General features: G+C 45.5%; 1 protein-coding gene across 5 annotated transcripts; it reads right to left on the bottom strand.

Moving 5' to 3' along the window:
* Positions 1-2,154: 2,154 nt before the first annotated feature.
* Positions 2,155-21,150, bottom strand: Lhx9 (LIM homeobox 9). Of its 5 annotated transcripts, none has more exons than XM_051183185.1 (6): positions 21,073-21,150; positions 15,790-15,908; positions 13,740-13,942; positions 12,341-12,696; positions 6,661-6,863; positions 2,155-2,559 (listed from the first exon to the last, which is right to left on the bottom strand). In XM_051183185.1, exons 1-6 carry the CDS (start codon positions 21,098-21,100, stop codon positions 2,503-2,505), a joined length of 966 nt encoding a protein of 321 aa, XP_051039142.1. In that variant the 5' UTR covers positions 21,101-21,150; the 3' UTR covers positions 2,155-2,502. The 5 variants fall into 5 exon arrangements, with proteins under 5 accessions (XP_051039142.1, XP_051039141.1, XP_051039139.1 ...); XM_051183183.1 differs by lacking the exon at positions 2,155-2,559 and adding an exon at positions 5,199-5,564; XM_051183184.1 differs by lacking the exon at positions 21,073-21,150 and having other exon boundaries at positions 15,790-16,048.
* Between the last annotated feature and the right edge of the window lie 3,088 nt (positions 21,151-24,238).

The raw sequence follows: 24,238 nt of genomic DNA, 5'->3' as shown, positions 1-24,238 counted from the left end.
GTAACAGCATTATCTCTTGAATCTCCTTAAAATTCTAAAATGATAGAATGCCACACTTTTGTCCCGGTAACTTCCCATTCCTCATGCTTCACACCACATGACAAAAGGAAATGATGCCATCTTATGTGTGGCTAATACATGAGCTTTCACTCTGAAAACTGTACCGCAAATTCTCCTGGGCTTCTGCTGAGTAAAGCTATCGGCATTATTAGGTAATGAAAATCAGCAAGGCTTTAAGAGCTGTGTGCTTTGGTTTCTGTGTTATGAAGTTTTACTCTATTTGAAGTATCAAAAGGCTACCTACTATGTTAAGTCCGTATTACAATGGTATTCAAACAAAGTTCACAGATACTGTCGGTAAGAGTTTTTGTTCCTAGGATCAGTTTGCCAGGAGTTAGACTCGTCTAGGCATTTGGGGAGGTAGAAGCTATAAAATTTGGTGCCCTGCGCCCATCTACAATGTCCTCGGTCTTCTAATCTGTGCCAAACAATAAATGTGCAGTTGCCCAGACATAGGAAAGTGTGCTAGACCTTCCAAGCCTACATCACATGTTTTTTTTTTTTTTACTTCCCACTCATGTAATTAGTGTTCTTTTCCTCTTTTTTTTTTTTTTTTTTTTTTTTTTTTTTTTAAAAAGTGCCTGTTTCAAATTTGTATTATTTTTTTCAGATGTCTAATTTCAGCTACCTTCTTCCTCTCTTTGGTGTCTTCCCGCATTTCAAATACCAGACAAATAATTAAAAGTCTGCAAAAAAAAAAAAAAAAAAGAAAAGAAAAGAAAAAAAAAAACAGGCAAACTTCCAAAATATTTCAAAGTGAAACTGCGGTAGGTGTGGTGTCAGAAGAGGAAAGGAAGGCAAAGCCAAAGGACCAAGATTCCAACACACTGGCTGAAAACATGCTGGAAACATCCATTCAGGTTGCTAGCGCTATGGATGAGATTTCAATGGGGCCAAAACATCCAAGTGACTGACAAAAACCAACGTGTTCCGTGATCATTCAAAGCAGTTAACTTGTTTTGGTGTGTTTGGGGTGCATTGTTAGTTTAGTCGGTACCTGTCCTTTAATCAATGTCCTTCCTTGTTTAGCATTTGGGAAATGAAAGCGTTTGAGGAAACATTTAAAGTTCTGAGGATAAATATAAGTGAGATTTTTTTTTTAATGTCCATCATTTGTAAAACTTACATCCTTTACACAGGGTTTATTTGTACATAATAAAAATTTCACAAGGAAATTTTCCTGGAAAGTGTTCCATATGCTAATTTGTTTAACGTGTGCTTTGGCTATAGAGCTAAGTAAGAGAGGCTTTACAAAACTCTTCAAGTATTCCCTTTAACCATGAAAAAAAACCTTATTCCTAAATATTTCTTAATCTTCCCCACTGGTCCTTCGTTTCTGGTAGCTTGTGCAACCTGAACTACTCAAAGTACCAATGTCAGAGTTCAGAATATACTCGCATACTTCAATAAATTTGCTCATTGCATAGTGAACATGTAAACATGTTACCCTAGAATCTAGAAAAGTTTGCTGAAATTTTACATAGTAATTTATTCTGGAGTTTTATTTTGCTGTCATTTTGGGGCTTACTATTTTATTTTCATCATGTGTCAACTGAATACAACAAATGAAAATAAGCCATAAAAGTTAAAATCAAACTAAATAATTTCATCTAACTTTCTAGTCTGCCCCCCCACTCCCCACCCCCACTCCCCACTTTGGGCATAACCACACTGCAAGTGTGCTATCCTGACTCTTTAAGACAGTGCTCAAAAATTAATTTCAACAATGTGTGCTTAACATAAAGTTAACTATGTTTGCATCAGATAAAATGTTTATTAATGAAATCTATTTATCATACAGGAAACAGCAAAGTCATCATTACAGAGATGTACACTAGAGGTGACGGATTCGAAAGTGCATGCACAGCCTTCTGTTTAGAAAGGAAGTATAGACAATCGCACTAAAATCACCGGGTCCGGTGCCTGTGCTCCTGTCACTGATTGAAAGTTATTCTTTGAATTTACAATTAGAAAATGACATTAAGTACACATTAGCAAGCAGGTGAAATGGATAGTTTGTTTTTTTTTTTTTTTTTTTTTTTTTTCTTTTTTTTTTTTTTTTTTTTTTTTTTTTTTTTTTTTTGGTCTTTTATTTTACAGTTACTGTGCTTGACAAATGTGTGCAATTGTTTCAATAATAGTTTTCTCCAAATGTAGGGAGGGCGTATTATTGCCAGGTTGCTCTGGTTCTCTACATGGTTTATCTCGCTTTTTTTATTAAACCACGTGGTGTTATGCTTTCATTTGTGCCAGACATCATAAAGAACAGAGGTTTGGTTAACATTCAATAAATGACACAAGTCACTCTCTCTCTCTCTCTCTCTCTCTCTCTCTTTCTTTTGGTTGAATAAACTTTTAAATGTATGATTATCATAACCTAATAGTGTCTTTGTCTTCACTGCAGTGGATTTCCGATCAAACTTTTCCCCTTCTTTTAATACTTTAGGGAATTTTCAAACGTCGGGATGTTTGGCTGTAATGCCCCAAGATTTGTTCTCCCTGAAAAAAAATCATAGTGACAATTTATTAACTACAGAGCAACTTGGCTTTTAGGGGTCTGCAATTTCTATTTAGATTTACAAATATCCTACCCACTTGTGCTCAACAGACCTGATATTAAATCTTAATCATCTTTAAGGTTTCTTTTCATGCAACTACAGATCTGCTACTTTATTTTTATTCTAAAAATTGAACTGAGTCAAATCAGTGGGGCATGACTTTTATTATAAACAAGAATATTTAATGGTAATTCGAGATTTAATCACATTTTATATACAATGGTGTGTGTATTTAATATGAATCAGAAGTTTGGAAGCCTAAGAACCATTTCTCTTTGAATTTTTTTAATTTTGCTGCTGTTTCTTAGCTTTTACAGACAGATATTGAAAATATACTAATACAAGTAAAACTGATGGGAAATAAAACTCCTTAGATTCAAAATGTTTTATTCACACAAATTTAATAGGATATATCACAATTGTTTGGTCCATAAATATTTAGGGGAAATAGTTTCTATACAATGCATTTATCAATAAACAAAGGAACATGGACAATTTTGCTAGACCACTTACTGTACTATAAACACGAAGGTCAATATATAGGATTATTGAATTTATCAACTATATTTGAAGGAGTGCACAACTGCTTTCTATGACATGTTTGTCCCCTCTAACAGGATACACCATAAAAAGAGTTTCAGAAATAAGAGGTAAGACAGTACAAAACTAGCGAGGTGTCAAAAGGGCTTAAAACAGTTAATTTAACAGACAACACATATATCCTGATTTTTCACAAACTTATTTCCAAGTTATATCATAAGGCACATAGGAGAACTGAGTTATAATTAGTCTACTTAATAAAGTAGATCTGTAGTACCATTTATTGTTCTGTCAAAGAACAAAATTTCTAAGTATCGATATTTTACCTGTAAAAGTGTGTTAATAAGATCTCAGCCTTAACAAGGTTGTTTGGTCTGGTTAGTGGTAAATGCCCAAAATGTTAAGAGAAATATGAAAAGTCAAGATTTAAGCTCCATAGAAGATGACCACACTTGCTAAATATATAATGGCAATCACACTTTTCTTCTGTTACAGTGTTAACTTCTCTCCCATCATCTTTTTTTTTAAAAAATAAGCTACTTTCTGTGCTAATTTTCTAAAGACCCTGAGCAAAAGTTACAATAATGCACTTTAATGTGGGCAGTGAACTGTCGATATGTAACCACACATTTATACAGCCAGAAGGGCACGTTTAAAATCTATTAAATAGCCACTTCGACCACCAGAGGAGATTGAAGGGGTGCAAAAAAGTGGACAGTATGTGCAAAGTCATTCTTTAACAATCCACTAAAGCAAGACATAGATCTTGACTTCTTTATTATTTTAGGAAATCCACAATCTATTTGTTTTGTTTTGTTGTTTTTCTTTTTTTTTAACTACAACAGAAGCAGATAGTTGAACATTCACCACTGCCCAGACCATTAAGATTTCATCTTAAATTAAAAGGAAAAAAAAAAAAACCTGCTGTAAACTAGGAAATATATTCAGATGAGCATCCACTAGGCTTCTGAGTTTATCTACTTTAAGATTCATAACTTCACATCTGTAATATTAAAAAGACTTTTATACATAAATCAACCCGTGCCAAAATAAAATAAAGAAAAACCAAGTAATTCTCATTGTTGGTATTAGTTTACTAAGTTGCTTAAAAACAAAACAAAACAAAAAAAGGACATTATGTAGAATGGCAGATACAATATCATGGTACAGCTGGAGCCAATAATTATTAATTATATTATGCCAATTTTTTTACTTCTTAAAAAATTGTATTTTGCTTATTTCCATTTCTCTAGGGGGGAAAAACAGTTTAAATTTAAAAAAAAAAAATAACAGTTTCAGACACTGGCTAAAAAGCATATTCTCTTTCTCACTTTTTTTTTTTTTAAATGTAGGAGGCCAAAATACAAAATCCCATATTTTAAATGTAATTTCCATGGATGCACAAGAAGTTTAAATTTTGGTTTTTGTTTTTAATTTGAAAAACAGTAAAAAGTGGTGTGGGGGGTGTAAACCCCTAACAGCAGGAAAAGTTACATTCCTGAGCTAGACTTCCCACCCAGTTAACCTTTGCTATTTAAAATTTATGTTAATGTTTCCTTTAATCATATCCCTCACTTGAATTAATAGTTCAGGTTAAAAGAAAAAAAAAACAGTAACAGTACTTTTGTTTTTAATTTTTTAATAAGAAAATTTTAAATTGTAAGATTTAAAAAAACAATCAACAGTGTCTGATTCATTAATAACTTGATCACAGAAACGGGAATATGATTTGCCCATCATTATACCATCCATTTTTATCCCTTTGAAATTCTGGAAATAAGTAACATACAATTTTAAGAGGCACTTGATAGAATGATTCAAAATCTCCCCCTACCAACTGAGAAAAAACGAGAAAAAACAAAACAAAACAAAACAAAAAATAACCTGATTAAAGAAAAAAGATCTAATACACCTTGTAGACAAAATACGTTCACTTAAAAGCAATAACACTGTAAACTCATAGCCAAGTGGTGTAGATGCTACACACCAAGCTGCTATTTTATTTATTCCCCCAGATATCTCGTGGGTTAGGAGAAGGGAAAAAAAAAGTCTGGTAAATAATAAAATAATAATATTAGAATAATAACAAAAAGAGGAAGAATCCTTTAAAAATAAAAAAATTAAAAAGAAAAAGAAAAAAAACCAATGTTAGAAAAGGTTCGTTAAGGTAGTTTGTGAGGGGCTTCCCGATTCGTGGCTGTCCATGTTAGAGGTCACAGACGTCACTACAGTAACAGTGGGATTGGTCAGGTCTGTTAAAGTGGTCGCAGTGCCGGGTGGAGAGAGAGCGCCGCTGTCTGCTGAGGGCGGGGCCGGAAGCGACGTGCCGTCAGCTTTATCGACACCCCCAGTCTCCTGCCGCAAAAGGTTCCTTCTGAATTTGGCTCGTGCGTTTTGGAACCAAACCTGCAAACCAATCCCAATTGATTTCTTTATCGATTTTTTTTTTTTAAGTTCTTTTCTCTCTCTTCCTTTTTTCCTCTTTATTTTTTTTTTTCCTTTTTCCTTCTCTTTCCTCTATTTCTCTTTTAAAAAAATATCATTTTTTTTTTCTTGGAAAGAAAATGGTCTTTTTTCTACTTCTTTCAAAATAGACAAAATGCATGTAATAAGAATTATTCTCTCTTAACTCTACATATATTCCTGCATTAAATGTGTCACTTGGGAGTAACTGTTGCTGAAGCAGAGAAAACATGAAAATAAAGTCATGGGGGCTAGGGAAAATAACGCCATCCCTCAAAAGAGCAGGGGAGGATGGGGGTGTCTCAGAGTAGGGGCTACTCACACGAAGGAACACCAGCAGATGTTAAAGCTGTTTGCTACCCTGACGCTTGACAAATGGCTTCTACTACAGACAGTAATATTCTTCCCAGATGCAGACCCCCAAACAGCCAGAGAACAGAAAATATCTGCCACTTGTCATTGAGGCGGGGACAGATCACAGGTCACTCACAGCAACCTTGGGTCGTTTTGTAACCCTTACTCTAAGTCTCGGGGAACAATCCAACACCCGGAAAGAACTCTGGATTCGTGACAACAGCTCGGAAAAATGGAAAACTTCTTGATCCAACTGCTTGCTGAGATATCAACCTTACCTTGGACTATTCAAGAGCTGGGGGCGGGCCACCTGGATTTGGAAGGTCCCCACATGAGTGGGATGCCGAAAGTTTGTAGACACGGGACACCAGATGCTTAGAAACTTAGTACACTAAACCCCATGTGAGTGGACTTCTCTACAGGCAACACTCGTTTAAATAAAACCAATGCCACATACACAGCAATGGAGCTTGGGAGCCCAACTCTCCATCCTTAGGGAGAGTGTGAATCCTGGATGCCTCCTTGAGTACCCTCCAGGAAGCCCCTGTAGGAAGATAACTACGGAAGGAGACTGCTAGGAAGCAGAATAGGAAACCTCCATCTCCAGGTGGTTAGGGAAGAGAACTAAGTAAGTCACCGTCGAGGGGGATGGGAAGAGACAAAGCCATCTATGGACATGTCTTACCTGCAAAACTCTTTTGGTCAGGCCTGTTTTCTGAGCAAGCTGTTTGAGGTCCTTGGCATCCGGGTTGTGGTTGATGGCAAAGTAGGATTTCATGGTCCGGAGCTGGTGATGCTTGAAGGAAGTCCGCATGCGTTTGGTCTTCTGTGAAGGTGGATAAGGCTGCTGGTCCCGGTCCAAGTGATCTGCCTCGTTCTCATTACAACCTGTTGCGCCAACAGTGAACAAACAGCTTCTCAGTGGAAACTTCTACATTAGCTTAAACGACGGTAGGGTGTGTGATAAAAGGCTGTGAACCCAATGGTGAGTGATAGTCTAATCAAGAAGGCAATGGTTACAGTCAGCTGACCTGGGCTATTTGGATACAGCTGGTTTCCATTAATAGAAGATATAAGCTAAGACCTTTTCTCTCTGCTTGATGCTCCAGGAAATGAAGGGAGTAACAGTGGCCTCAGAAGAAGAGGGGGAAAAAAGACAAAGAATAAACAGAAGCCCATTGCTGATGGCTTATGTGGATCTGTGGACCTGCACCCAGGTGTCCATGCGCACACGGTCTTGGTGACATTTTGAATGTTTCTGGATCACCATGTACTGTGTCAAGGCACTGTTCTTTGTCATGAGGAATGTGGAAAACATGTATGACAGGTCTCAAGTTTCAAGTTATCCAACAGCACAGTGCATGTACACAGAAGGGGGCGGAGAGAGAGAAAGACAGGAAACTAAGGCATAATCTAAAGCTATTCTTGCATCTGTGGGGCTTTCTCAAGCAGGAAAAAGAATGTGGTTGGAAAATGACGAGGCACGAGAAAATGACGTGTGTTTTTGAATGTCTTAGAGAATCATAGGAACACTGTATTTGAAGAGTTTCAGCTATAACTGGTTAGCTTGAGCTCTGCTTGGAGTTGTTCTAATAAATATTCCTGAAGGAAAATGATACCAGCCTTCTCATTCACTCATGCCTGAAGCACTCCCCACAGCTCACTGTTGAGACAAGCAGAGACTACCCAGTTTGGTCCCCTGTGTGGTGGATGTGTGAGTCAGGCAGGAGCTGTGTCGTAAGAGGGAAGGCAGTATCTTCTCAGCTCTTGCAAAACCCTCCTCGGTACCAAGGACAAGAGGAGTCAGTCTTTTAACTAGTGAAAAGTCTTCATCCTCGAGGTATAAAAAGTTCATCATATTTAAAGCCATTTCCTGGCTCTGCACAAGACATGACGACAATACGAAAACATTTTACTAAACACTAACTTGCTCCCCTCTGCAATTCAGGGACATAGCTGTCTTTGGTTCTTTAGACCCGAATTTCATATATTCACCTGATGTATTTATTTTCCCATCTGGCCATCCTGTGCTACTTACTGTGTGCTATTTAAAACCGACTTGATCATGTCATTCTGAAGGAAAAGCTTGAATCTTGAAAGAAGTGAGACATCTCTTAATGTTTCCCCTCTCTTGCCTGGCTCTGGTTAGAATTTCAGATTTTTTTCCCCTCTTTTTTAGCAAATCAGTATGTGGATACCCATATATGTGCTCAGAAATCAGCATATATGCAATTTTGTGGTCATCAATCAGGACACCTACTGCGAGCAAAACTCATTTAATGAGAAATGATCCTAAATATAATAAAATGAAGAACTATGAAGTTTTGTGTATCCTAACAGACAAAAGAGCAGGTGTCTGGGAGTTCTCTGGGGGAAAGGGCTGTTATCATATCCTCCTTCGGATTTCCCAAGTCAAAAACAAGGCCATAAACTCAACAAGTATGCTCTTGAAGCCTTTTGTCCACTAGGAAAATTAGAAGTGCCTATTAATACAAAGTCAAATGGGACTTGGGATGGTGCCCAAGTCAGATATATACTGTCAAACTTTGATTTTAAGCTGCTGAGCCTGCTAGAATGGAAACATATACCCACAGATAACAGAGAGAATGTATTTACATTTTCCCCTAATTCATCCCAGTGGGGGGGGGGGATATGTCAACTTCAAATAGTCTGCAGAATAGGGTTTCCAGATCCTCAAGTGGGTGAAACAGCATCTCTTGACTATAAAACTATGTTATTTCCAGTAAACTGAGCCATATTTCACAGGCACATTGCAAATATACCCTCAGCTCAAGGAAGCACATTCGGTAGTCGTCGTTGGAAGCTTTTTCAAATTAGATAGCATGCCTCGCCTATGTGAGCAACTTCTCCTGAACAACACATCAGTTATTCCAAAAAGCCTCCACTTCAGGATCCACTTACTTAGTGCCGCCTCTCCCACAGATACGTTTCCTAGAAATGAATATGATTCCCAACGTAGCTATCTAGCTGTTTATCATGTGAAATGACTGGAAGGAAAAATGAGATCTGAGTAAGTTGCTTTTCTAAATATGTACTCTGCATTTGGCAGTTTAGTGTATTAGGAAGAATTGTTGGGTTTGCCGCCTAGCAATTCCGTGTGTAAGAGCATGGAGATCAGGGCTTTCTTACAATATATGAGTCTCATGGGGCTATGTTTGCACCTACATTACACAACTTGGTAGAGAAACCTATTTCTGCCACAATACGTCATCTTACCCTAAACTACTTGTGTTTAGCTTTATGGAAATTTAAGGATATTTCCCCCTGAATTAGAAGAACAAATAACTCTCTCTCAATCGCTTAAAATCTCCACCTGAAACTCCACATCTGTGGTTACTGGAGTTAACAAAAGAGCTAACTGGTTTACTTACATTCGGTTGCTTGTGAGATGGTCACCTACCTAAATGGAGTGAGTTTCTTTTCTGAAGGGTTCAGAACCTTCTGAGAATTAACTAATTCCTGGGAGACCACTAGGGGTCAGTGCCAGGCTAATTTAACAAGAAAGAATTTTGCACATTTAGAAGAAAGAACCTGGGGGGAGGTAAGAAGTAGCACAAAAAAAAAACAAAACAAAACAAAAAAAAAAAAAAAAAAACAGTTTCTTAATTAATGGTCAATTATCCAAATAGGACTTGTCTACCCTAGGCTGAATCCTCTCACCTGTGATGGGCTTTATTTTCAGTCGATCCAACATTTTAGATAAATTGCCTACGACTTTCCCAAAAGAATATCAGCCTGAATAATGTGATGAATAAGTAGAAAGACGTGGTCCTTAACCACTAACTGATCTCTGCCAACTTTTGTGGGTCCTCTGGCAGTCTTTGGATCATGGAGCATGTTTTGTGTACATGTTTTCTAAAACTCATTGTATGAGCTTATTTGGATCCCATTAATGCTGTTCTTTGTGAAGCTTTACATTTCAGCAGAAATGGCGATAGAAATCCAAAAGAATGCTAAAAGCAAAAACAAACAAAAAAAAAACAAAAACAAACAAACAAAAAAAAACCAATGACCTCAAACCGTGGGGGATTTGTATGTTCTGTATTTCAATGTTTTAAACTTGTTGACCCACCCACCTCACCCCACCCCACCCCACCCCATCCCTGCTCCATCTGACTGTGTGACCAGCTGCCATTAGAATCATAAACGTTTTTCTGTAAGTAAGGGTGATTTTGCTTAGATTACTTTAAACCAGCTCCCCACCACCACCAGGTGATCTTCACCTCATCTGAAAGACATGCATACAATCTGCTTGTGCCTCTGGGGACATCCAGGAAAGGGTTGTGGGTGTTAGGAAGCTGCAGTAGACTGGGCAGCCTGGGCCACTTTTCTGCTGTCCAGGAACAGGACAATGTACTCAGAGACTAAGGAACAGACAGAGAATCAAAACAGCGGTTTTTGTTCCTTCTCTATTTGTCTTCAGAAAAATAAAAACAAAGAGCAGCTAAATCCTATTATTCTGAAAGATTCTCAGATCCATCTAACGTAAAGATGCAAGGCAAAACCAAATTTAGCTAATGAGATTAAATAAAACAAGGCACAGCCGAGCTTGCTCTCAGTTTAATGAGAAACCCCCACCCCTATGGATTCCATGGGATGCCGGCATCATTCTCTCTCGCTAGTGGTATAAAACCCTGGTTCCCTTCCTCGCCTTCCCATTCCTGGTTCCCTTTCCCCCTCTCCTCTCTCTTCCTCTCCTCTCTCAGTAGGATGGACAGGTCTTGGTGAGTGGCTGGAAATTCCAATGTCATCTTCTATTAATAAAGGACAATTAGTGTTCTGCCTGTCTGGCAATTGGACCCTAGGCAAAGCCCTGCTGTAGCTTAGCAGGGGCGCGGGGGCAGGGTGCAGCCAGGCAAAGCAGCTGTGCCCTTGGCCAACCCCTGAGCTGTGCTGGTACCAGACACAGACCTGCCCTCAGCCTCCATGATGGCCCTACTCCCTTGGTCCAGCAGCTGCCCAGATGTGAATTCGGTAGAGACAGACACAACCCTCTTTTTTCTCTGAGATGCCATCTCTCTGTGTCGTCCCAGACCCAGATGGGATTCCTCTAAATTTGGAAAAGAATCCCTGGAAATAACCTAGCACAGCACAGCTCTCGCTCCCAGGACCACCTGAAAACTATGGAATCCAAGCAGAACTCTCAGGTCAGATCATTTAACTAAGGTATTGTCCCCCTATCATTGAGCTACAAGTCAAACCAGACACTGAAAACTGGAAGATGCTAAGTACTGGATACTTGCACTTAGCCAGTGTGTGACTTCCAGAAGCCCAAGTCCCCTATGGGCTGAGTTCCCAAAGCCATTTGGGCCAGGGCACTGGGACATCAGAGCCATCCTTAGGCTACTCAAAATCAGCCTGGGTTTTCTGGAACCTTTCTCTCTGTGCTTACTCTAAGAGCTCATCAGGTCTTTGGGGTCTGCTAATAGCCTGACCTCGAGGATGGGTGGTGGGGACAGGCTATCCACAATAGGAAACTGATGCATGGGTCTGAAGTAGATGATAATGATGGGTATATCCTCCAGAACAAGGAAGTCTTTGGGGGCTGTTGCCTGCACTTTGTTTTGACTGGCAGACAAGCAACCTGAGACAGCACTGAGCCACCCCAGTGGACTTGACCAAGAGATTTGTCTGGTTATCTGAGGTCTAGAGGACCCTGGTGACCTATCAAACAGGGAATCAGGAGGCTGTGTAAATACCCTGACTCCAGAGGCAAAGCTGTCCCAGCTGTGCAGAGTGAGTCCAGCCCTACACTCACCCTTTGCCACGATCAGAGATTCAGTTTTTCAATACCCTTGCCAACTATGTTGATTAACTTTGGGCTGGTGACCACAGCCTCTGCCCCCTCCAGACAGAGTGGAGCGGGGGCTCTGAAGTCTCTCTCTTTCCCCCATTAACTATTTAGGAAAACCTCCTCCAGGATCTATAATTTGGCTCCAACAAAGGAATTGCCCTGGGGCTGTTTTGCTCCAACTGAGAGCCAGAAACTAATGGGCTCATTAACTAATGGGCAACAAGGATTTGGCTTTGCCTGTTTGGGGGAAGTCACTACAGCCCCTCGGTTATAAATTTTTTTTTCCTCCACAAGTTCAATAACCAATAGCCCATCCTCTCTCCCTTTCCACCTCCTTTACTTCTTCTGTCCTTTCTCTTCCTCAGTCTCAGAGGGGGTTGTGGGTCACTACAGTGACAGTGGAATTGGTCAGGTCTGTTGTGGGTCTGGGAGCAGTCTTGGCCATGGGGTCTGGGAGCAGAACCGGCTCTACTAAGTCCTCCTCCAGCACGTGAATTCGGAGCTGTCGGGGGGGGGGGGGGAGGAGACAGGGTAAGGTTTGGGGGCCCACCTGAGTTGTAATTCACGATGTCGACTCCCAGAGCTGGGCTCTTCCGCTTCCGGGGCCGCCCCTTCTGCACCGTGCCTGCGCCATTGAAGTAAGGCAAAGCCAAGCCTCCGCCCTTGGCTGCCAGCTCCGTGTAGCTCAGCTGAGGTGGATACTCCCCTTGCAAGAGGGTCTCGAAGTGTGCCCGGCAGTACACCAGGCTGTCCTTCATGCCGAAATGGTCGCCCGTGGTCAGGGTCTTGTTGCAAGTGGCGCAGGTGAAACAACTCAGGTGGTAGACAGAGTCTCGGGCGCGCATGACCATCTCAGAGGCAGAAATGCCAAGGTGGCAGCGGGCACATCTCTGCACAGAGAACCTTCTGGAAGCAAAAAAGGAGAGTCAGGGCTCCAGCTGGCGCAAGGAGGACCTAGCTCCCATTCGCAGCGCAACGCAGGGGCTTAGACTGCAGGGGCCAAAGATTCACTTGGGAGCGCTGGCTGAGGGCCACTTTGGATATCAGCTTTATTTGCACAGTGACCTATTCAGGTGAACTGGAACAAACGCATCCTTACATGAAAGTCGAAAGAACCAAGAACGTAGCTCCAATGTATTTTTGTTTTTAAGCAAATCAATAAAACCCTGAACTGGCCAACTCATAGCGCCATTGAAAGAAATTATTAAGTTGCAACGCCAAATGAAAAGCCCGGCCTTGCGGGATGACAAAACAGGATCACTATGTGCCCCAGGCTATCCTGGAAACTGGCAATGCAGCGGAGGAAAGACTACTCTTTCAGCGCCCTCCTACTTCTGCTTAGAGGGCAGCTAGGTCACTTCCACGCGCTCAAACCTTTCCCAACCTGCGGATTTTGTTGTTGTTTGCTTGGCTTTTGTTTTGTTCTGTTGGGGTTTTTTTGTTTGTTTGTTTGTTTGTTTTGTTTTGTTTTCTTCAGTCTGGTTCTGGCTGAAGAAGCAGTAGCCTGTATGACTTTCTCATAGTCATTTACAGGACCATTGTCATCCACTGGCTTGCCGCTGCCCCGGGCAGATAGGGAAGTTGACCGACTCACTTTAAGGGGGACCAACAAAACAAAACAGAGCAAGGGTCTTGTTCGCCAGAGACCTGTCATTCATTACTCTTCTCCAAGATCACTGGGCCGAGCTGGGAAACCTGATTTTAAAAAAATAAATAAATCTCTACTCCTTTGGATTCTTCTAGCCCATCCTCACCGATGGGATGCACACAGCTTTCAGGCATATGTAATGAATTTCCCCATCTCAGAAATAATTGAACCCTACACGGGCAAAACAAACAAACAAAAAGGGGTGGGGGGGGGACGGAGAAGCAACTCCGGATTCCCGCGGGCGACTCCGCCAGGTGCCTGGGGTTAGAAGGGGTGTGTGGGTGGGGGAGGGTGGGAGTACCTGTAGTAATCCTCTTTGCAGTAAATGCTGCCGTCCTTGGCAAAGCAGGTGAGCTCAGACTCCAGCGCCAGCTTACATTCACAGCACTTCAGGCACCTCAGGTGCCACTGTTTGTCTACGGCCAGCAGATAGTACCTGTCGGAGATCTTGCCCCCGCAGCCGGCGCACAGAGCAGGCTTCTCCGGGCTGAGCGGGGGCATGCCCTGTGAAGCAAGCGCACGGGGCAAGGCTGATGGGGGCCGCGGGGCGCTGCCGCACAACCCGGGATGCTTTTTTGGAAGAACGAGTCCCCGGCGGCAGAGCTGGAGCCCTTCACACCAGGGGCCACAAACACACAAAAGCAAGCTTGGAGGAAACATTCCCAGTTACTCCCTTTCCAACGACCAGTTAGTTCCCTTTCTGAGGGGCTTGCCTAGACCAGAGTCCCAGCCTTCCAGACCCTGAGACCCTAAAAGCAACCAGACTTTTAGAGCCTAGAGAATGTTTTGATAAGCGTTCCAGAAATAGAATAGCTAAGGGTAAATTTTTTGTGCGTGTGGTTTTTCAAAACAATACACAAAATAAAAACAACAGAGTTGTTACTGAGAAGTGGAAGGAATTCTGAAGCATGCGGATTTTCTTTTTACACAAACAACGCTATAAGTCTACTTTTCTGAATTTTAATAGGCGAAGTTAATTTGGCCGGCATTGTTGTGATTCAGACGTGCTTAGCAGATGTTGCTATTCTGTGAGTTCAAGGCCGTTGCCCGGTTCCCTTAAGGAAGTGAAGTGTCTATCCCGAAAGAAAGACCCCCACCTAGTCTTTTCTGTTTACTCGCTCTTTTCTCTAGCCGGCATAAACAACATATGTCTTTCTCTTGAAAATTTGATCCCCAAATTAAGCTCCCCACCTAGGTCCCAACTGAGGCTAGCTAGGGCAGTAAAACTCACTTTAAGGAACCCAGTCGAATTTGGTTGCTGCTTTTTATTTTTAAGTAAAATAGCCACGAAAGACGGGAAGCCGTTACTGGCTGGATTCTTTCCGCAGATTAACAGAAATAGCCCCGGCTTCCCCCTAATACATTTTGGCGGCACGGGAAGGTTAAGTTTTGCCTTTTACTCGGACGGTGGGTTCTCACTGAATTAATGGTACAAATGATGATAGTGGGCTATTTAAGACCCCAAACCTCGCTAGAAACGTCTCGGTTTAGTTTGAGCTACAGTCCCCGCAGTGATAAGAGAGATCTAGACAGCACTGTTGGCCAAGAATCATTTCCTCCGACCTCTACATTTCTCCTTCCATTCCACAAGTGGAAGGGGAAAATACTTAAGTTACTGTTAATTTCACGGAGACATAACTGCCATTACAAAAAGTAACAGGCAGTTGTGACTGATTGCTTCTCTCGGGTTAGTAGAGTTCATGTTCCTGCTTTTAGACCTTGTCGGTTTTTTTTTTTTATTCGATTTCGTGCTACACAAGGCACCCTCCTCATAGAGACAGAGACAGACAGACAGACAGAGAGAGAGAGAGAGAGAGAGAGAGAGAGAGACGCAATTTTGTGACTAGGGTAGCTGAACCGGCATGCCAGAAGCCCTAGCAATCTCTGGATTCCGGCGCTGAGTTCCGAATGTTCCAAGAAATTGGAAACGGACCAGCGCGCCTGGGTCTACTCCTAAGGTCTGGTCTTCCCATCCCAGAGACTGGGGCCCCAGGGCTCCAGCCTGTCGCAGACGCCAAGCCAGCCAGCGGCCCCCTAGCACCTACACTAAAGCTTGCCCTCGGGGAGGCGGATCCGGCCTGGCGGCCGAGTCACCCGAGGCTGGAGTTAGGGGATGGCCAAGGCCGGCTGTCGTCCTGCGTGCTGGCTATCAGCCGCTACAAAGACTGGTGAGTTCTGGACCGCAGCATCCCAGACACGACGACTCGGAAAGGGACCCTTGCCTAGCAAACAGCTCTCGAGAAGACCTGGCGAGCGTCCCCAAAGCAGACGTCCCCGGGACCCGCCATCCCCCAACCTGGGCAGGCCGGAGACTCGCAGTTTCTCCAGCGCCGCGCCCGGGCGGTCCTTACCGCATCGCGGCCGTTGAGCTGAGTGCCTTTGGCCAGGCGGGCCTCGGTCTTGGATCTGCGCTCCATCTCCTCCATGATGCCTTGGATGTGGCCTCCGGAGATCCCGTGGAAGAGCATGGCTGGGGGGCGGAAAGGACACGAATTGTTTTCGGCTCGGCACCCCACTATTTCCATAAACACACGCCCGGGGCTCTCAGTTCATCCGCGTGAGGAAGCGTAGGGGACCGCGCAGGGCTACGCGGTGAAGGAGCGTTGAGTCGCGCAGGGGCAAGAGAGGGAAGCAGAAAACGGCGGAGTGGAAATAGATCTATTTGAGAGGGGAAAGACCCGGGAAGAAAAGAAAAAAAGAAAAAAAAAAGCGATGGGAAAGGGGGGCGGGGAGGTCCGGCGTCTCCCAGAAGATGTGCAGAAAACAAACAAATGCGGACGGAGGGGAAAGCAGGAGAATCTTACTGCTGTGAGAGATCGAGTTACTAATGGAAAGCAACTGCCGCGGGGGGTTGTTACGGGGGGGGGGAGGAGAGAGAGAAAAACAAAATCTGAGGAAGAAAGAAATATAGTTTTGAACACAAAGAAAGAAAACGAAGTGCTGTATTCCGCGGTCCCCGGCTGCCTGCAAGTTCCCGGTGCCTGTAGGTTGGGTTGGGGACTGCTCCTGCCGGAGCAGTGTCCAATTTGTTAAGAGACTAAAGCCAGCCCATTTTTGATAATTTAGTAGGAGGAGTCCTCTCCCTGGAGCTGCCACGGATTTTTATTCAGACAACAAAGACCTGTCATACTCCCTGGTGATGGGCAAGCAGGGACAAACATTACAAAGGGGTGGGGGACTAAGAGGGGAGGCAGGAGGAAGGGGCCCTTACCCCCACCCCCCACGCGCGCGCCTACACACACACACACACACACACACACACACACACACACACACACACTCAAGTACACATCCTTCCAAGAGTTCTCAACAGTCATGTTTTCAAAGGGCGAAAGGAGCCCGCATTGTCCAGTCCTGGATGGAGCTGGAGGGAGGGGCTAGCCTCATTCGCTCCCAGTTCATCAGACCCCAGCCCAGGGTACACCCAAGATGAGCTGCAAACTTTGAGTTTCCCTCTCGTTCGCAGACTTTTAAAACCCCTAGTTCACAGGGCTGTCACCCGGCACGGGCATGCACCAAACCCGCAGTTTTAGAAGCGATTCTTCGCGGCGGAGTTTGCTCCTTTCCTCCTGGCCCCTTCTGACGGTGGTCTACTCGCCTCCCCTCCCCAAGGGCAGGAGCCACCACCAGGCTCCCAGGCGTCCTCCAAAGCGAAAGGGGGCCTGGAGAACCTACTTTTCCGAGTATTACTTCTTCTTCTTCTTTTTTTTTTTTTTTTTTTTTTTTTTGGAGGGGGGGAAACCAACTATATATATATATATATATATATATTCTGAAATTTTTTAATTTTTAGTGTAGAGGCCAGGGCATGGTTTTGTAGACCCGGATATTCAACAGAAGGAAGAATTGACTCTTTAATTCTACATTGAAGGTAAACTAGTGGAGATTCTAGTGTCCCATTTGGAGTTTGTCAACTTGCCTAGCATAGGACTCTGGTGAGCTGGGCGCCCGAGCCGGGTAGGACGTGGCATCGACCGCTAGCGCTCTCGGCACACTTGGGTGGGTGTGAAAGGGGCTCAGGGTGGAGGCGGGGAGGTGAGAACTAACAGGCTGGGTAGTAGACTGCTCTTCACCAGAGATGGCATTGTTCTGTCGCCCTGCGTTCTTGCTAGCGCTGCCCTTCCCCTCCCTCTGGTCCCATTAAAAAGAAGTGTCCAGGATCCTCTGATACCCTGGATTCACCAAGACGGACAGAAAACGCCTAGGATGATGGAGCGAAGACCGGCGACGGGAACTTAATCAGGAAAAAGAAAGAAAGAAAGCCTGGCCGCTCCCAGTCCTTTTCTTCGTGCTTGCCAGCCTGTTTCCCCACTATCCCGTGATTCTGGGGGCTTCAGAGCTGCAGGCCTGCCCCCACCCCTGGAAGTTCCACGTGGAGCTTTAGCCCAATCTGGAGGGAACCCTGAGAAGAAACTGGGGAGGAGGGGTATCGGAGGAAGGGGAGAAAAAAAAAAAAAAAGAATGGAGGGTGAGTGGGAATAACAGGGCTAAACAGGAAGGAGAGAAGGATGGAAGGGAGAGAGAGAGAGAGAGGAAGGAAGGCAAAGGAGAAGGAAATCACCCTGGTGTAGCAGCCTAACTTCCTGTCCCTAAACTTCACCTTCCAGAGGCTCTTGGCGTCGCCTCTTCCATGAAACTCAAACATCCACTGTTTGCCCACTTCCCCCCCCCCCCGGTCAAAATGATGTTATTTGCAGACTGGACGCTTTTAAGGTCCTCTGGGTACCAGAATACAGCTCATAAAACACAATTTCACACAAAAAATGAAGCCAATCAAGCGAACTAAGCTGGAGAAACACCCCCCCCCCATTCTGGCAGCCCTACCTGACAGCAGGAAGGGTATTTACTATAAGTAATGTAATTAGCCCCTTTGGATGGAAATCAATGAGCTCTTCAAACCCACGTGCACACACACTGAAGGACCCCAAGGAGGGACTGGGGGTGGGGTGGGGCAGGGGCCCTTCCAGAGACAGCAGGTCTTCTCACAAAGGGGCAGATTGCCTTCACAGAAGTCAGCAGTTAGACTGACTCTGCCCAAGGACGAGGAGAAGGGAGGGCTACCCAAAGAACTATTCAGAACTCAATTAAACCGAGGAGGCTAGACGCACAAAGTAAATATGAGACCGTGGTCCACTTTGCCTAGTTTCTCCCCCACATCCTTTCTCCCTTTAGAACTGGGTTTGGCTATTGTGTTTGCTCCTGAACTGTTCGTTCAGCAAGAACATTAAAAACAAAAGCAAACAACAGCAAGAACAACCGAGACTTCACGAAGAAGAAGTTTTAAAAGACCTCTTAGAAGAAGCCTTAGCTTTGGGAAGAATCCTTAGGGGAGCTAGACAATGACATCTTGTCAGCCTGCATCCATCCATCCATCCATCCATCCATCCATCCATCCATCTATCCTTGCATCCATCCACTTCCTCTGTACATGCCTTTAAGTCATCTATAAGGACAAGCTGGGTAAAGCATTTCCTGCAAGCAGCTTCCTAGCTGAAACCTAGCTAGGGCTGCTCTTTCTTATAAAACTCAAGTTATAAGATCCAGGGCCCATGGGGATTGGTCACTTCCATGAAGAAGTGAACTACCAAGGTTTTTCTTGCTCTGAGCTTGCAGAAGTCTTTGGAAAGGTAGGAACAGGGCAGGGGGCTGCTGGAGCTTGGGGGGTTCTGGGGAAACAGCCCCCACATAGGTCCAGCCCGCCCTCCTCTTACAGAAGAAGGAAAGGAATAGAAGGGCAAAACAGCCTAAGAATTAGGCATGTCACAAGAATGTGCTCACCTTTTGTCTAGGCTTCCTGAAAATTGCTGAAGAGCCCATCTCACCCCCTCCTCTTCACTCAGAGGGCTCTATGTGTCTTAAATGGGGAAGGCATCCTGGCATCTTTGCCAGGAAGTGTGCATCTCTTTCTCCCAAATCCAGGCTCAATGACTGGCACATGTTTCATGAAAGTCAAAGAACTAGCAAGTTCAATTCCACAGAAGAAGACCTCGCCCACATTACAGGGGCAGGTGCGTGGTGTGCTGGCTGTCTGGCCCATTTGGATCTGGAATCTTCTTTCCAAAGAAATATTACAGGAACAGAACCCTGGCCTAGTACAGCTGCCACCCCCCCCACACACACACACACCAGCATAGGCGATCTGATGTGCTTTTTTCCTGTTCTGTGGCTATCCATGGGGCTATTGTTACAACCTTCAGCAGAGCGGGTCTCTGTTTTAATAACACAGAAGATGTTAGATTTAGGGTACCAGATTATAGCATTCCCATGAGGGCAGTGGAGACTCAACAGCCATTGTCTGGGCTCTGGCAGTCTTACCTGGGAAGAGGTCCCTGGCTTAGTCTAACTCCTCAGAGGCTAGGGGAGAAAGTATAGCGATGTCCATGATTGCTCAAATAGCTCCACAGCTTTAGGCTCGATCAGAGAAAATAGCCCAGCAAATTGCTCATCATTTAGCTAATAAGACACTCAAAGTCTCTTTAGACCTGGATTTTGGTGACCATAATCTAATGCTCACAAGTTTGGCCATTCCTTCAGATCCTAAGAATGTTGTTGTTTGGAAAGGCGAAACTCTGGAGATCTTGCCTAGATTTTACCATGGGGTGGGGGTTAGTTGTCTTGACAGCTAAGAGAAATCAGAGGTGTTATGGAGCTAGGAGTCCTGCTTTCAGTCCGGCCTTGGACAACCAGGCTGCTCTCCCTTAGAGGTGAGCAAATGGCCGGCGAGTCCTCAAACCTTTCTCGGAACAGAACAGACAGATCTTCCTATGAGCAACGCTTCCCCTAAGTGATGCTGGCAGGTCCAGCCTTGTCCTTCAGAGAGCACCTCTGTCTCATCCCTATCAATAAAAGCTTTCCTCGGGACAAACGCAGGGGAGCCTTCAGAGTTGTGGCCTCAGTAGCATCCGGGAGGCCTGGGCGATGCTGTTCTCTGCCTGCCGCAGCCCAGCTGCCGCCCCCTGCCCCCATGGCCTGCTGCTCTGAGGAACAGACGTCTACAGCGGGCCAGGGCCAGGCAAGCCTACACCCTGTTAGTGCACCAACACCTGCGGCCACAAAGGCCCTCGTCAACTGCTTGCTACCTCCAAACCTATGTTCTCCAATCTTGCTCCCCCTCACCCCCAGCAGGACTCCCACCTATAGTAGAACACCATGCTTCTGAAACTTGAAGCCCTTTTACTCGAAGCTTGCTGTACCAGTGGCCTTCAGAACCCCCCCCCCCAATAAATGGTGTATTCTACACAGAGCAATGGATTGGAGATGAGCAACAATGATGAAATGTGAATAAAGCTAGTTTCCATTGAAGCCTTGCAAGGTGCCCCAGGAGCTCCGTCGAGGGTCGCTGGTCCCTCACGCCTGTGTTTCTCCAGACCCAAAGATACTCTGACCTCTGTCCACAGCCCTGACCCTAGACTCCCAGGAAAGTCAAAGGCATTCAAGAAAAGAGCCAAAAGCGGTGCGGTTAGGGGATGGGCGGAGGGGCCAGGTTCTGGGAAGTCCTGAGCAAAAATGTTTTCCAATCTCCAAAGCTAAGTTCAATTTTAAGACAATTACTATCCCCCCCCCACACACACACCATCTTCCTCCCAAAGAAAACAGTGGCAAGGAACTTATCGAGGAACCTGGCAAGAACTCACCTGCCTCTAAAGTGGTACCGTTCAGCATCCTCACCGAGAGGGAGAGAGGGTCGACGGCGCAGTTAACCGCGGTCTTACTGTCAGAAGAAAACCTAGTGTGTCAGGTAGACATTACTCCTCGGCTCCCCAAGAACCTCCTCCTCGGTAGTACCAGTCTCCACCTCTTTTCTGCTAAGATTGGGGACCCACACAGTTATGGCCAAGCTAAAGCTTCCTTTACGGAGCTCCAGAGCGGGTCCCCCTTCCCGCCTCCTCCAGGGACAGAAAAAGCACTCCCCACTATTGGGAGCCTAAGTGGGGTATTGGGATGTTGTTACCTTGGTGTCCCGGAGAGTCAGACGTTCCTCTCAAGAATTTGATTCTTGGAGAGGTGGTGGCCAGAGGTGGCCGTAAGGGGTGCGGGCCAGTCTGTTAATCAAATAAATAAGGCAGTGAATGAACATTAGCGCTCTCTCTCTCTTTCTCTCTCTCTCTCTCTCCCTCCCTCCCTCCCTCCCTCCCTTCTCTCCCTCCTTTTCTCCCCCCCTTCTCTCCCCAATATTGACCCGAATCTCTCACCTCTGACCTTCAGCCTCCTCCGCCTGTCTTTTATTTTCTGTTTATGCTTTCCCAAATCGAAAAAGGCGGGTGTGAGGGGTGGCAGAGGGCTCAGCCTCTGGCCAGTGCCCCAACACCGGTTCTGAGGCCACGCTCAGCCCTACTAGCCTCTCAATAATCCGAGGAGGTGTTAATGGAAGATTTGGCGGCGAGGAACCTCATAAAGCCACGAGCATCCCCAGACTTGGGCGCAGCGGGGGGTGGGGAGGTGGGGGGGAGGGAGGCTGGAGCCCCACAGTGCACCCTGGGCTCCAGGACACCCAGCCTACCTTTGCCTTACTGAAGCCGGTACCTAAAAGATGCTGCCGCCAGCTGGTGCCCGCTGCATAGACGGTGAATGGGTGGTAGCTCCTGGGGAAACTGGGCTACGCTATTGATTGCTCACATACGGTCCCCGCCTTCTTCTCCCTATTCTTCGCTCAGCTTCCGTGCTCCTAAGCCGGGCATTGGAGACCCAGCAAGTTGGAAAGCATTCTGCGCTGGAGGGAGGCCTTTGTGACCGGTCTGTCTGCGAGGGTTCCCAAGACACCTGTCCCTCTCGGGTCCTCACTAAAGAGCCACGGCTGAGATTAATCTTCTAGAAGGAAATCTGCACTCAACTCCCGCACTCAAAAACGGCTAACGAAGGGAGTGTGACTCGGGACCCGCGGAGGAGGGCACCCTGTTACCTGGTCTAGGTTCCGCTAGGACTGCGTAGCCCCGGGCTCCCTCGAGCGGCTGGTACTGGAGACTCGGAAGCCAGACCTCTGGCCAATTATTCACCCCACTCCCCACCCTGGGCGCCCCTGGCAGTCTGAGATGGAGAGGCGGGGGATTAGCCTGGGCTCCCGCGCCAGTGGGGAAGGAGGTGTGAGCAGAGAGATTGGCAGCTCTGGAACGCCGGTCAGCACCGGCGCCGCCCTCCCCCACCCGTCTGCTCGCCCAAGCCCGGGCGGGCGGTCTTAGCGGCTCCTTGACTTGGCACGGGCCAAGGGCTGGATGGGCTGGACGCAGCCACCAGATAAAATTACGGACTCATGCAGGGGCGGAAGTCAAGCAGTCCCACAATCTCTCCACATTTTGGGGGCTTTGAGTAAGAACGGCTCAGGAATAGTGAATCCAAGCCCTCTTCCCTCCCTCGTGCGTGCGCTCAATCTGCACCCTACACCACTGCAGAATATCACGCTCGGAGCCCTGGGCTTCGTGAACTAGTCCCTGGGGCCAATCAATCAGTCCGATCCGTTTATTGAACCGGACTTTCCCAGACTCACCCGACCCTATTCAGCGTATTATTATTATTATTATTATTATTATTATTATTATTATTATTATTCTGTACCCTCCTGGAGGGAACATAACTCTTGGGTACAGCTTTATGCTAATCAGTGAAGGAGCACTAGAAACTCTTAGGTGTTCTGTCCTATGTGGTGCCTTTTAACTTTGGGTAACTGTTTCAGGTATGTGGTAAGGATGGACACACACACACACACACACACACACACACACACACACTGATGGAGGGAGAAGGAGGGAGGGAAGGAGGGAGAGAGCCAAAAGGAGAATCATTTTGGATTCTGGAAGTATATCTTGACTATTTCTGGATAGTGAAAAGGCAACACAGAGCTTTAAATTCAGCACCGTTGACAAATGTCAGCTCACAAGCTTTAGCCATCATCCTCTGTGGAAGGTGGGGAAGATGAAGGGGCTGGTGTAGGTGACGAGTGAAGGGTGAGGAGTGGAGGGCAAGGTTCCTTTGGGGCTGACCTGGGACCCTGCAACTTCCATCAGGCAGGTAGGGAGCCTCCTTCCCTAACCTTGTCTGGGGAAGAATCAAAGCCCCACCAATTTTTGATGTTAGAAGCTTGTTGAGCAAAGGGCTTTGCAAATGCCTTTGGAGAGTGGCCACTTTGTTGAAACAAAGATTCTTGGTGGAGCCAGCAGAAAAAAAACGTCAGGATCTCATTTGTTGCAAACACCCTATTTGGAACTTCAAGCTTTACTTGAAAGGATACAATTATTTCTCATCTCGACCTGCTTAATCAGCGGGGACAGTGCAGCTCCCAATGAGAGAGGAGTGTGCATCATCATCATCCACAGCTAGGGAGGACCGTCTTTCTTCCAGCTGAGAGAAGAACTGGCTGCAGAAATGCATCTCCACTCCTGCTCTAGTAACCTAAGCTTCTTTGGGGTTATTCTGTGTTAGGAGCAACCCAGAAACCAGTCTCTCTTGATTTATGGTGCCCTGGGGTGGAAGGAGTCTCCGGAAACCTGAAGGGTGGAGCCACACCGGAGTTGATTTATGCGGGGACATTGTTATTTCTGAGCATCTCCATGTGTTTGTATCTATGCATCCAATAAGAGACCTGAGTTTTTACTTTACAATGTGCGAAAACAATATAGCTTAAACCCTCTGTAGCAAAGTCCATTTATGTGGCAACATTGTGTTTTACTGTGGGGGCACCTGCCTTGCTGCCTGTTATACCATGGTTCCCATGCATCTCTCCAGAAACCTCAGCAGACCTTTTATTCCAGGCATCAGCTGTAGGCAAGGCTAATTGCCTCCCCCTCCCTCCCTAACTCAGCAGCTACT

This window comes from Phodopus roborovskii, unplaced genomic scaffold (genome assembly GCF_943737965.1).
Source record: "Phodopus roborovskii unplaced genomic scaffold, PHOROB, whole genome shotgun sequence".
NCBI classification, from domain to species: Eukaryota; Metazoa; Chordata; class Mammalia; order Rodentia; family Cricetidae; genus Phodopus; species Phodopus roborovskii.
This window is presented reverse-complemented; position numbering and strand designations above follow the sequence as displayed.

Excerpts from the sequence above, each read along its gene's own strand:
- Lhx9 (XM_051183181.1), bottom strand. The coding sequence starts at position 15,963 with ATGGAAATAGTGGGGTGCCGAGCCGAAAACAATTCGTGTCCTTTCCGC. Across the intron at positions 13,943-15,789 it reads AGCTCAACGGCCGCGATGCG|GGCATGCCCCCGCTCAGCCC; the intron begins GTAAGGACCGCC and ends CTTGCTTCACAG. Across the intron at positions 5,565-6,660 it reads TGACCAAAAGAGTTTTGCAG|GTTTGGTTCCAAAACGCACG; the intron begins GTAAGACATGTC and ends ATTGGTTTGCAG.